At 36.0% G+C, this 12,746-nt stretch overlaps 1 protein-coding gene across 1 annotated transcript in view; it reads left to right on the top strand.

Moving 5' to 3' along the window:
* LOC145674285 (RNA-binding protein fusilli-like) overlaps window positions 1–12,746 on the top strand; it is a 322,435-nt gene that overhangs the window by 250,626 nt on the left and 59,063 nt on the right. The window contains exon 6 of the mRNA XM_081744141.1: window positions 8,181–8,291. Within this exon, the coding sequence (XP_081600267.1) occupies window positions 8,181–8,291 (111 nt within the window). The remainder of the gene's footprint in view (window positions 1–8,180; window positions 8,292–12,746) is intronic.

Below are 12,746 nucleotides of genomic sequence, written 5' to 3'. Positions count from 1 at the left end.
CCCATAGCTTCAAATCTATGGGACTTACCGTACTCGGGTCAAGACTTCACTTAGGAACTAATATGTGGGCTATCCAAAAATACATGTTTCAGAATCCTAAGGTACTCACGAAGCAATTTTCATAGAGGGAGTTTGGCTATGGGCATATAATTTGAAGTACTTACGAAACACCTCTATAAAAATTGTTGCGGAAATGTCCTAGGATTCTGAAATTTGGATATTTGGATAGGGCACATACTAGTTCCTCAGTGAACTCTTGACCCGACTACGGTAGGTAACATAGTTTTGAAGCTATGGACCTCTAAAGTTCATTTTCTCATGTTTTCGGCAGCCTATAACTCCCAAAGAAAGCATTTGTGCGCCCAGGATGGTCTATACCTTTTTGTCTTATTTTGGTGTCAAGAATCATCTCCCAAGAAACACCCTGTATATAGCCTAAGATTGATATCACGGTTTTTCATTTACAAAATCTGGCAACTCTATGTAGACACAAATTGAATTTGAATCACTGTCCAACTTGTCATCATTAAAACTTAAGCCAGATCTAATTTACCAGTTGTTTGTCTTGTCGAAATTCTATTGCTTACTAGATATCTAACAAGAAAAGACATGTTCATGGTATTATATTTGCCAATCAAAGTTTTCAACATACCAATGATACCTGAAGAAGACTTCCGGTTTTTTTTCTCTTAATGATGGTAAAAGGAAAAATAAAATGAAGTTTAGTTTTTACTATAGACTTGCATAAAACTAAACTTTCTTCTTCTTCTTACATTGGATCGGTGTTGTTCGAAAGTCTGTGAGCATGCCAGAAATCGTTTTCGTTCATAGTGCATGGAATATGAGTGGATCTTCGCTGTGCTTGGCTGGCAGTACTTGGAACAGGTTCATCCTAGCAGAACAGGTTTGAGGACGCGGACGCTGTGAGCTGCAGGAAGGCAATGGCCTCATTTACCCTCATGTAGCGTGAAAGACATTAAATCTGACAAGGGAAAAATCGTGGGCGAAGGTTGGTGGGAAGGGGATTTATTGAAATTTGTCATATTTTTAGCGATATTGACATCAGATTGGTATTAGGGCAAGTATAAAATTAGCTAATTCGAAAATATTTTATGTAAATACAGTATTACTCAGTTATCCGAACTTCAGTAATCCTGATCGCCAAATATCTGGAAATAAAAAAAAAAATGCATATATTAAAAAAAAAACTAACTAAAGTGTGAACTGCATGTATTCGTTCCTAAAAGTATAATTTCATTGAAATCCCTATTTAATAAACCAATGTTAAAATATATATTTAAATTGAACTTTATCTTTTTAACATTAGGCCTACCTTTTTTATTAAACAAACAGCGATTTTAGATATTCTTTTTAATTTCACAACATAACCTTGTTTTATTTCTCAAATTGTCTGCATTGCTACATATCAGAATCACGTCCAAAACTCTTTAAATTGGAGTTTCGTTGTGTTCTAAAACGATATTGTAATGTAAATTTTCGAAGTGTGAAGAGGTGCTACGTTTACTTATATCCCAGCTAATAGGGAACAAGTTGACAATTTCGCTTGGGAAGATTTGGGAACTTAAATTTCAGGTATCTCGCAAGAACGCTTCTCAGAAAGCCCTTCCAAAAAATCCTCGCCTAACACCGTTAAAATTTCCTTAAGGATGATTTAAAGGAACAAGTTTTGGCGATAGATGTCTCTACTGTCTTCGTATTTCTCTAATGTATTTTTTACCGTTCACAAAAATTTACAGTTTCTCTTACAAATTTCAACCTAGAGACTTCAAAATCGTGAAGTAAAAAAAAAAAAAAAAAAAAAAAAGAGGGATACGAAGACTGTAGTGACATCTATCGGCGAAACTTGTCCCTTTAAACTAACCTTAAACTCCTTCTGTGAGTAGATTTCGCGTTTTGCTAAAACTTAGCAACTCAAAAACTGACCGAAGATCTGAATGTTTAATGCCTGCATCGTTATGGGGAAATTGTTCCCCATAATTACTTATTAATACTTATTAATTACTTATAATAAAAATATAAGTGATTATATTTATTGCAGATGAAATAGTAGCAAGCCTTTACGAACATACACACATGTTATTTCAAGTACTTTATGCTTATCAGTTCGATAAACACAAATCATTGGTGGATATTTCAGAAAAGAAAAGAGTTGTATATCAATGGATGCGTTATGTCATAGTATTGCAAATATAGAAATAACTTGATAAGTGATAATTGTCACCAATGGCTTCTGGAAAAAACACACACACACTTGAGGATTCTACTATGTTGTAATAGTCATTCGTCTTAATTGACTAATTGGTACACTTATAATAGCAGGCATTCTCTTAGAGGTAATTCCGCAATAGACCAGATTTTGACCGCGAGCATTGGGAACTGTTGTTGGGAGTTCTGAATAAAAATGGGTTGGATTGAATAGATCGGAGACTCCTAAGAAACTTACATATGAACCAGGGGCGGATCCAGGATCGACTTCTGGGGGGGGGGCGGTGAGTTGTCATAATGCTACTTTTAAGGGCCCCTGGATCTGCCCCTGATATGAACCAACAAGTAAGTGTTAGATTAGGGGAGAAAATGACAAAAGAGATTGCAGTTGGAAGGAGAATTGGACAGGGATGCTATCTTTCACCAACAATATTTAATATCTATCTGGAAGTGAAAAACAGCCTACAAAATGAAGACGGGATTTCGGTAGGAGATAAAAATGACTACGTGTATACGGTTTGCAGATGATATGGCGCTTGTTGCGGAATCTGAAAAGAAAACCATTAGATATCAGAGAACTTTGGGAAGGGCGTGAAGAATATAGGATGCAAATAAATGTTAGATAGGCGAAAGCCATTGTGATTGGAACGAAGCGGTCGGTGTCAAATATAGTAGTAGAAAGGGAGAAAGTAGAACATGTGGCTAGTTTTAGATACCTGAGTGACGATATGAAGTGGGAACGGGGAAATAAAAATAAGGATAGGAATGGCGAAAGAAATCTTTAGCTGGAAGAAAATACTATTTTGTGAGACCTTGAATAAGAGTTGGGAAAAAGACTAATAAAATGCTTCGTGTAGAGTATTGTACTGTATGGGACAGAAACATGGATATTACACAAAAATGATGAAAAACGACTGGAAGTTTTCGAAATGTGGGTGTGAAGAAGAATGGAGATAATTAGCTGGTCGAGTGGAAAACGAATGAGAAGGTATTAGAAATAGTGGGGGAGAAAATAATTTTAGATAATTAAGAAGAGGAAGAGAAACTGGTTGGGACATTGGCTAAGAAGAAACTGTATCATGAGGAACATGATGGAGGGTATGGTAGCAAAAAAGGGGGAGGGGGCGAAGGAGGCTATAATTGAGGAAGATATCAAAACAGAAAAGTCTTACGTAAAGACGAAGAAGTTAGCGGAAGACCGTCGAGCTTTGGAAGCTTCTCAGTTACAAGTGACCCACCTCAGAGCCGGATTAAAGGGAAGGGCTTAGCGGAGCTGTAACTCCGGACCTCCAGGACAGGGGCCTCTACTCTGATCAAAATCTCAGTTGACTATCTAAAAAGAATCATAAAGATACGATCATAATCATAAAATAAAAAATGATCAAAAATATGAAACATATTCTCTTAGCTTTCCTACTGTACTTTCACAGAAAAGTATTAGGCGAAGTCAGCAGGGGACACACATTTTTTCTAGCCCCGGGCCTCTACATGGGTTAATCCGGTCACTGAGGATGGCAGAGTGCCTATGATGATGATGGATAGACCTGAAGTAATTTTTGTTACTGAAATGTGGAAAATTTGGATTGATTCAGAACAAACGTTGGAAAGTGACACACTTTGGTTTCAAACAGTGCATTCAGTAATGCTCCCTTTACCCTTAGGATGACATTGAAATATATAATCGTTTATGTAAATCTGTTCTTCTCACACTTTCAACTTCAAGGACGAAAGAAGTACTTTCGGAAACGTACAATAATTAATCTTTGACTTATTTCCTTAACTTCAGAAGGAATGGACGAATGTAGAATTATGCTTTTTTTGTTTTTGTTTTTTGTATCACATCTTGAGTGTCATTCTTAGACAAGATGATTAAAAAAAAATGTATTTTAAAAGACATTCCAAGTTCAAATCAGAAATTAACGTTTTCTATTGAAAAAAAAAAAATGATTCATTCCCGTTTTAAACAGATTATTGTTCGTTTATCAAAATTCAAAATAACAGTATTTAATTTGAAATGTGCAATTTCATACCAAGTTTTGCTGTCAATACTGTGCAAAACCGAATTAAGGCCTGGAGCCGCGGTGGCATATTGGTAGAGCGTTATCTGGTGCATGGGTTCCTTGATTCGATTCCAGCTCGCGCCAAGTGAACTTTGGTGAACAAACCGTGAGCGTGGGTTTTCTTGGAACTCTCCCGTTTCCTCCCACTTCCTTCATTCAACCATTTCATTCATTTCTCATCACCGTCTTCTTTGGCGTAGCTGGTATAATCGTGAGACGTAAAACTTAGATTTCATTTCATTTCCGAGTTAAGGCCTGTCACGAACAGGACCGACGAAGCAGACCCATGTAGGATAACCCAGAACCATGATCTGGAACATTCGATTGAAGACCTGAATTGAAAGATGTCTCAAGTCCACTAGAGTATTCTTTTCAGGAGAAACAAAAATACTGTAATATTAAGTGTTTTTGTTTAGAAATGCTTTTTTATAGTTTGTCTTATTAATTGCGTTCCTTGTACTCCCAACTTGAGTTCCAACTGCATGAAGTAGGTATATCCAGGGGCGTAAATAAGGGCCTCACAAACCCCGCATTGCGGGGGGCCTCAGGCCATCAGGGGGCTTCAAAAATTGAAGTGGGAAGTAGAGAAGGGGCCCCACTCTACGCTGTCTGCGGCAAGGCCCCCAAACCTTTAGTTACGCCACTGGGTATATCAACGTATAATGTGGATTACTACTACAATACTGATTTTTAAGAAATCTTGTGCTCCAAATATTTAATAACGGAAACCCACCTTCTTGCCATGTCTCTCGTAAGCCAATGACATGAAGATATTGCCAGTGACGTTATTTTTCCGAACCATATTCTTCAAGTAAGAACCTGGAGAGACAAGAGAAGCAGATAGAAAATTATAATTTCGTATTTTATTTGTTGGGAACCGCTTTTAAGGACGAAATAGATTGGACATTTCTGATAAAGTCAATAAATTTCCTAGCTTATCAGTTAACGTTATAATTCAATTTTGCCCTCCTTCAAAGGAAAACTGATAAAAAGTCACTCTCGAATAGGATGTCGGAGATAACGTCTTCATCTGAAGCGTGGAGCTTTCCTACAGGGCGATGCGAAGGGAGGATCAAGTATCATTGGACCTAGCGTTGCTCGTGGCTTGTGTTCATGCCACGTATAATATGTGAAATATGTGGTATCAGATATGGGCACATTGTTTGTGACTTGTACTTAACAATATATTGAGTTCTCTATACACGACCGTTTATTTCTTCTGTCCGTAAAAGTTGTAATCTTAAGAATGAAATAAAGACATTTCTTTCTAATAATGTGTAAGTATTCTACTTGAGAATTGCAGATTTAGCTTATTAAGGAGTTTGGTTTATCCAAACTCTTTATATATCGATCTTGACTTTCCGGGAGACAGAAATCTTAAGAACTACTACATGATAATCATAAAAGTTGGTCACGATGTAGAGTCAAAATTTAGGAGCAGGCGGTATTCAAACCAGAAGTGTTAGAAAATAAACCATTTCCGGTTTTTTTTTTTAACGTTGATCATTACAGAGTAAAACCAGTAACAGATAGCGAGAGGAGGTTGCTGCATTTCACCAATGTTTTCCATCTCACTTCTGATATATCTACTGAAACCGGAAGTGGTAGAAATCTACTACCACGCCATACAAACCAAACTTCTTCATGTAGTATACACGTAACACTGCTATTTGAATACCTAATAAAGTTATGCAGGACCACTAAATGAGTAAAGCACATGTAGAGCAGCCAGTTTCTTTCTTGCATACAGTGGCGGACCTAGCTTGGGGAGGCTTAGACACCCCCCATCCTTCAGTGTTTAAGTGACAAAAGTAATTTAAGGTATTATTTAAGTATTTTTGAAAGTTTATAGTAAAATAATGATATACTTAATTATAGTCTGAGTTCTCGCTGCCTTCCCCCAGTTTTTACCTTCTAAATCCGCCACTGCCTGCATGATTCAGAAGATATATAAAATAGGAAACTGCATCAAAAGGGTAAATTATTGAAAATTATGATTAATAAATATCCGTATACAAGATATGACAATTATAGTTTCAGCTTGCATATTACATTGTTTTTAGATTCTGCGTCAATCCCAATTACTAGAATTGTAAATTTAACTTGTACAGTGTATATCCTCTCTCTCTTCTCGTGATTGTGTAAAAGGTGGCCTAATCCTTGTTTCTTGACGATGTTTTTTATTCGGGGAAGGGGGGGGGGGCTTGGATTGTACAGCAATGCAGAACTTTATACAAAGGTTTAAACTGTTCCTAAATGATGTATTGAGTGCTCTTTTTCCGAAATTACTGCAGTGCGCAATGTGAGTGTTGATCACAAAACTGACAAAATGTACAGGTTGGGCGGGAATTAACTGAATTTTTTTTTAAAATTTTTAAATACTTAAGCAATTCTTATGAAACATTTTTTTATATACAATAGTAGAATTGCTATGTATTGCTAAAATTCTACATAAACATTTCCATTATTCACCAGTTTTTGTAAACGGTTTAGAATGTTTGCGACAAACTTCTGCCGGTGCATTTGCAAGGACTTGACAGTAATTTGCATGGACGAAAATTCAAATCTTCCTTCAGAACAGTTCGGATTGTGTGTCGTGTTAAGCCACTTTCGCGACATGTATGTCTTCGTGATTTCTGAGTACTCAGAAGTGAACATTTCCTGAACTACTTGCACATTTTTCTTCGTCCTGGATGTTTGCGCTACGCGTCTCCTAATACTGATGAAGGTAGACTGTGATGCTAACGACTTTAAAACGAAGTGACTATGGGAATAATCAAGTAAAACATTCTCATTCGTCTCATTTTGAGTTCTGTAAACGTCATAGCTCAGCTTAGAAAGCGTCCTGCCTCTGTAAGCTCACTCATAGTCTGTATTACATTTCAAAGCGTTCTTTTCGCGTAAGACTCAGCTGTCACATAAATGAGACACAGATAAAGAAATCAGGACTGTCCACGAGACGAGACTACCAGAATTTTCGTGATAAGATCCCTAAAGTAAGTTTACCATCAAAACAATCTATTTAAAAAGTTAAGTGCTTTAAAGTGATTGTGGTTTCTGTAGCTCTGGGAAGAATATATCAGCTTTAACTGGAAGAGTAGGCCTATTGGTTTATTCACTTTTTAAAGTGTACATACATATTCCTAGTATAGTAGGATCCTCTGAAAAGTTATTCATATCCTAGGTGAGATACGTACCAGCAAACTTGCCATTTGCGGAATGTCCAATGACTGTTTTATTTATGGTATTTCCACATTCACTTTCATCTAATCTACATACAAACTCTAGTTCGAAGTTCAGTTGAAGTTCAATAACAAGCCGTTATTGTGCTTCATTAGGGATAAGGTTGTACCTTATTCATTTATGTTTTGTTACTGTATACAGTAGTGACTGATAATACTCGCAATTCAATAAATGTCAGTTTGTGACACAAAACAAACTTGAGCAGCTTCATGAACGATCTTTAAAAGTAGAATTCTGCAGTGTATTATTATTATTAATGTGCCGGATAGTTGGAAGTTGGTTTGAAGAGCATATTCAACAAGCAACAAGGAAGTTGGTTTGAAGAGCATATTATACAATACTGTACTAGAGCTCTTCGTAGCAATATTATTAGTATACGAGTTTTTGGAGCGAGTTCCGGAATCAGTTCTCAATAGGAGTTTGTGGCATTCCATATTAAGCTACGAATCAACGTCTTATATAGCTTCGGTGCTGAAAGGGATAGTAAATCCTCATATTAAACATAGCGTCCAAGTGAAACTGCGAGTCACCGATATTCATAATTTGATGTTGTCATTACTCATTTTTAATGAAGCTGAAAGTTCTTAAGATTTGTTAGAAAGTGTGCGAATGTTTTAAATTGTAAGTAATTTTCTTTTTCTTGTTTTACAGCTCAAAAAATGAAGAGGTAGACAACAGTTGCGTAGTCAGAGCGAGAGGACTTCCGTGGCAGTCTTCGGATCAAGATATAGCGAAATTCTTTAGGGGATTGAATGTGGCAAAGTAAGTAAAATTCATTTAATTAAAATAACTTTTGTAATTGTGTTGCAATGACCCTGATACTAAGACCGTCCGAGCTTTGACTTCTGTAGAACTCTAATAGGAATAGAGCTTGAAAGGGGAAGGTGGGGATTCTTCGTGGACTGCATCCGGTATTTCTGATACAAAATGATCAGAAAATAATGTAATGTAATGTAAATAATGAAAATAATGTAAATAAAAATTCAGACTACACAATCTTGTCAGAATTAAAAAAAAAAGTTTACCGCATTAGTCTTAAAAGCGAAGATGGTTTCGGTGTATACTACCTGTCACCAAAGTCGAATCAGGGACCGTGCGAAGGCAGTTAGTACATATCACTTAAACATGTATAATCGATTAATAGGTATCTCTAATCAGACCAAGTAGTGTACTAACTTCCGTTCAGAATTTCCAGGTTTGATTCCTAGTGTTGGATACCATTACCAGGTTAGGATGTATGCTAAGGGAAAGCTGAGCTAACAAAATACGTTTTCTTGACATCTAGCAAAAGTTAGTTTAGTAATTACGTGTTGTGCAAATAATATCCCGAAGCCTTGTTGTATGTGGAGGGGGGAAGAAGGGGGCTCGAGCCTTCTGAATTAATCCTGGAAGCGACAGTCCTATTAGCGACAGGAACTTATCTGTCCTATAAGTGACTGATTTATTTACATTGAAATGATGGAAAATAATATGATTCCCTCTCGTAACATATGTTTGCCTCTGGCCTTATTAGCGTCCGAACAACCTTGCTATGAAAAATGTACGTGCCAGTGACACTGTTCGTCAAATATATTTTCCCTCTATTGTGAGTGCAAATAAAACTTATCTTAATTCTGAGTTAGATTTTACATAAAACATATCAAATAACTTAACAAGACAACATGGATATTTCTATGGAAAGTATATTCCTTTTGTAGTTAATAATTGAAAATCCAATTGTAATATCCCCTTCCTTCAAATGTTCCTAAGTATGATAAAGACAGTTGCTCACGTATGTGTGTATTAGAGTGATTATTAGTTGTGACAAATCCTGCTTTCCGCAACTTTTAAACACACACCAACGCCATGACTAATACGTTGCCAGTCCCAAGCCTGTATAAAGTGTGAGGGTATTTAAGGAAAAAAAAATGTCATATTATTTAATAGTTTGTTACTAATACTTGCATGCAATGCTAATTAAAGAACGCTTTATACTTATGAATGTAATAGTAAGGTTACATTTGAAATTTGATTCAAGAAGAATTTAAAAACTGGAAAGAAGGCTAATGAGCTGTAAGTAATCTGATTAATTGTTAAAGGTGTTTGCTAACAAATTTTTTATCTTCAGATGTTTATTTTTAAAGGTATGTAAAGTAAGGTAAAGTGAGGCATTCCTATAGGTATCTCATTAAGGTTAAATTTGTTAATTGTTAAGGGTGTGTGTCCTTGTAATTGTAAAATGGCTGGAAGAAATGAGACTCCTAGGAACGTAAATTTTTCATAGTACATTTTGTTAGGTTTTAAATCACACTAACATGAAACAAAAAGAGGGAACTTCATCTTCTTCCATTATCTTAGTATGAACGAATCGGTGACTCATAGGTCAGTTAATAAATCGAATCGGTCGATCATCGGACAGTTAACAGTTCCTGTCGCACATAAGACTGTTGCAAGTAGGAAGACACCGAGCCTTCTAAATAACTCTGTCAGCGCAAGTGTTACGAAGATAAATAGCAATCACCATTTTTCTTCTCTCACGATAACTAAGTGGTTAGATCGCTTGCATGTAGAGCGAGGGGTCCAAGGTTCAATTACAGTACGTACCACGTGAATTTCTGATGGATAACAGTGTCAGTAGGTTTTCTCGATCCTCCCGTTACTACCTATCGTATTACCATTTGTTAAGGTAACTTGAAAGAAGCATTGTTAATAAATAGACAGTAGCACAATTTTCCTACCTTTCCCATATATTTCCTAATTTAATCAAAATCAAAAGTTGAATGTTGAAACTTTGTCCATCCAAAAACAAATTGAATCAATAATTAAAGACTAACCCGTGCCTATTGAAGATATTTTCATTCATTGTTGAGAGAGTTTTTATGAGTTGGAAACCTGTTTCTGAAGAGTAAAATTAATTGCTCCCAACAATGCATAAAGCAAAATAATAATAATAATAATAATAAAAGTGCACGGATTACCCTCTCATTATCTATTCAGTTTCCGGCCGAAGTTTGAATTTTGAATTTGATTGAATTACTTTTAATATTATCACTTCATACAAAATAAATTGGAAAGATAGGGTGGCCACAGTGGAAGATTTTCACTCACGTGTTTTCTTTCTTTCTATTTCTTCATAATGTATGTTCTTTGGCCTACAGGCCATAATTTTGGGACTTAAGATGAACTAAAGACTTCATTTCACGTTCCTTTCTGTTGTGCTTCCTTAATCATTGAGTACCACTCGAAAATAAAGAATGGAACCGCGGTGACTAAGTGGTAGAGCGTTCACCTGTGGTGCATGTTGTCCTTGGTTCAATCCCAGCTCGCGTCAAGTATGCTTTGTGGTGGACAAACATCATGGTGTGGGTTTTTGTTGGAGTTCTCCCGTTTCCTCCCACTTTCTTCATTTCATTCCTTTCTCATCACCATAGTCTCCTTTAGCCTAGCTGACGTAACCGTGGGTCGTAAGAATTAAAGATTTCATTCCATTTCATTTCGAATATAAAGACATAATAGACCCGAAAGGATGCTAGTGTTAGATTACTGCTTTCTCAATATGAAATTCAAGAGCAAAACGAATCGCGTCTTTGCAAATTAATCGTATCAGTAACTTCTAGAACTAACTGATACATTTCAAGTTTTATAAATTATTATTTATACAATGCATTCATAGATATTTTCCTTCTGGTAGATATTACGCACAGATTATCATTGCTCTTGTTTTACAATCACCACTTAATAAAAGTACTTTCCTATTGTGTTTCAATAGGGTATTATTCCTTATCTCTGTCTTAATTAGGTTTTATTTTTATAATTGTATCCAGAATTTCCTTTTTTTTTTTTTTTTTTTTGTTCATTGGTATTCTTTTGTTTCAAAGGCTTTATGTACTCCAGTCTGCTCTTAGGAACAGGCAAGAATCTGTGTAAATCTTCGACAGGAATGCATAATATGCAAGATGGCTCAGAAACTTATAGATACAGCAGTTACTGTTTGTGTTAAGCAGTGATGTAATTAAGGGGGCAAACAGAGGGCGCAAAATTGGACAAATATATGGGGAAGCGTATTGGTAAAATAGAAAGGTATCCATAAGAGATAGTGACAGAATTAATATTAAAAATGGTTGATTGACTGTCCACGACTAATTAAACGTGAACCATTAGTTTATTATTATTATTATTATTATTATGAACAGTTTATGTGCTTCTAATGTGCAGCCTTATAATACAGGCTATGTGCTCGTTGTTGAATACCAACCGCTAATAAATTCAAGACAACTAAAAAGACGTCACATTCGCTTACACAAGGAAATACGCACAGGTTATCTATCTATCGTTGAGAAGCTTCCGAGGAAAAGACCTTTGGGTATACCAAGAAACAGGGCCCGTCGATTTGCGAGACCTAGGGCGAAAGTGAAGGGTGGGCCTAATGATGATGATGAGAATTCTATATCCAGTATGAATCCATTATTTTGCTCCAACTTGGATCGGTCCTACAGATAGTGGATCTCCCTATAAGTGCATTTCGCGGCATTAATAGTATATATATATATATATGTAAAAATACCTAAAATGATAGGATAATATGCTATTATCTCAAAATACAGTACTTTAAATCCCAAAAATTAATCAGAAACAGTAAACTTCATTACTTTTCGGGAAGAGCCTCTTTCCTCTTGCGGCTCGTGGTCTGGAGCAATTGCTACACTTGCCTTATTCACAGAACACCCCTGCCAAGTAAAATATGAGAGGATAGGAGGATAGTACTAAACAGAATCTCCGGGAAATACGTAACCACAATACGGATTAAATTGGCTTGGCACAGAATTTATATCATTTCTTATTATTATCCATCAGATTAGGTAGAATTAGTTTCTTTATTATTTGTTCTTAATTTGCTTTTACTTATATCTTAAGCTTGGAAGAGCCAAAGCAAGTAAACCCATAAACTAGAATGTTATACTAGATCAATGCAGGGGTGTATACCTACTTTTGGGCCATCCTATATATATTTGCAATTTATCTTGGTTCTGGAGCTGGTGGGACTTGCCTGGAAGAAACACTTTTCAGCGATGTTGTATCTTAAGGTTATTTTGAGCTTCGTAGTTAGTTAATCAGAATAACATAAAATATGTAGCAACACCTGGCATTTCCCAATAATAAAAAATATATAAATAAATAAGAGAAAGATACGCTCATTACACCTGTTTCAATTTCTTACTTCCCTTGCAAGCAAAAGTC

The sequence above is a fragment of the Thermobia domestica genome, chromosome 2 (genome assembly GCF_964235325.1).
Source record: "Thermobia domestica chromosome 2, izTheDome1.hap1.1, whole genome shotgun sequence".
NCBI classification, from domain to species: domain Eukaryota; kingdom Metazoa; phylum Arthropoda; class Insecta; order Zygentoma; family Lepismatidae; genus Thermobia; species Thermobia domestica.
The sequence above is the reverse complement of the archived record's forward strand: the minus strand, read 5'-3'. Positions and strand labels throughout refer to the sequence as shown.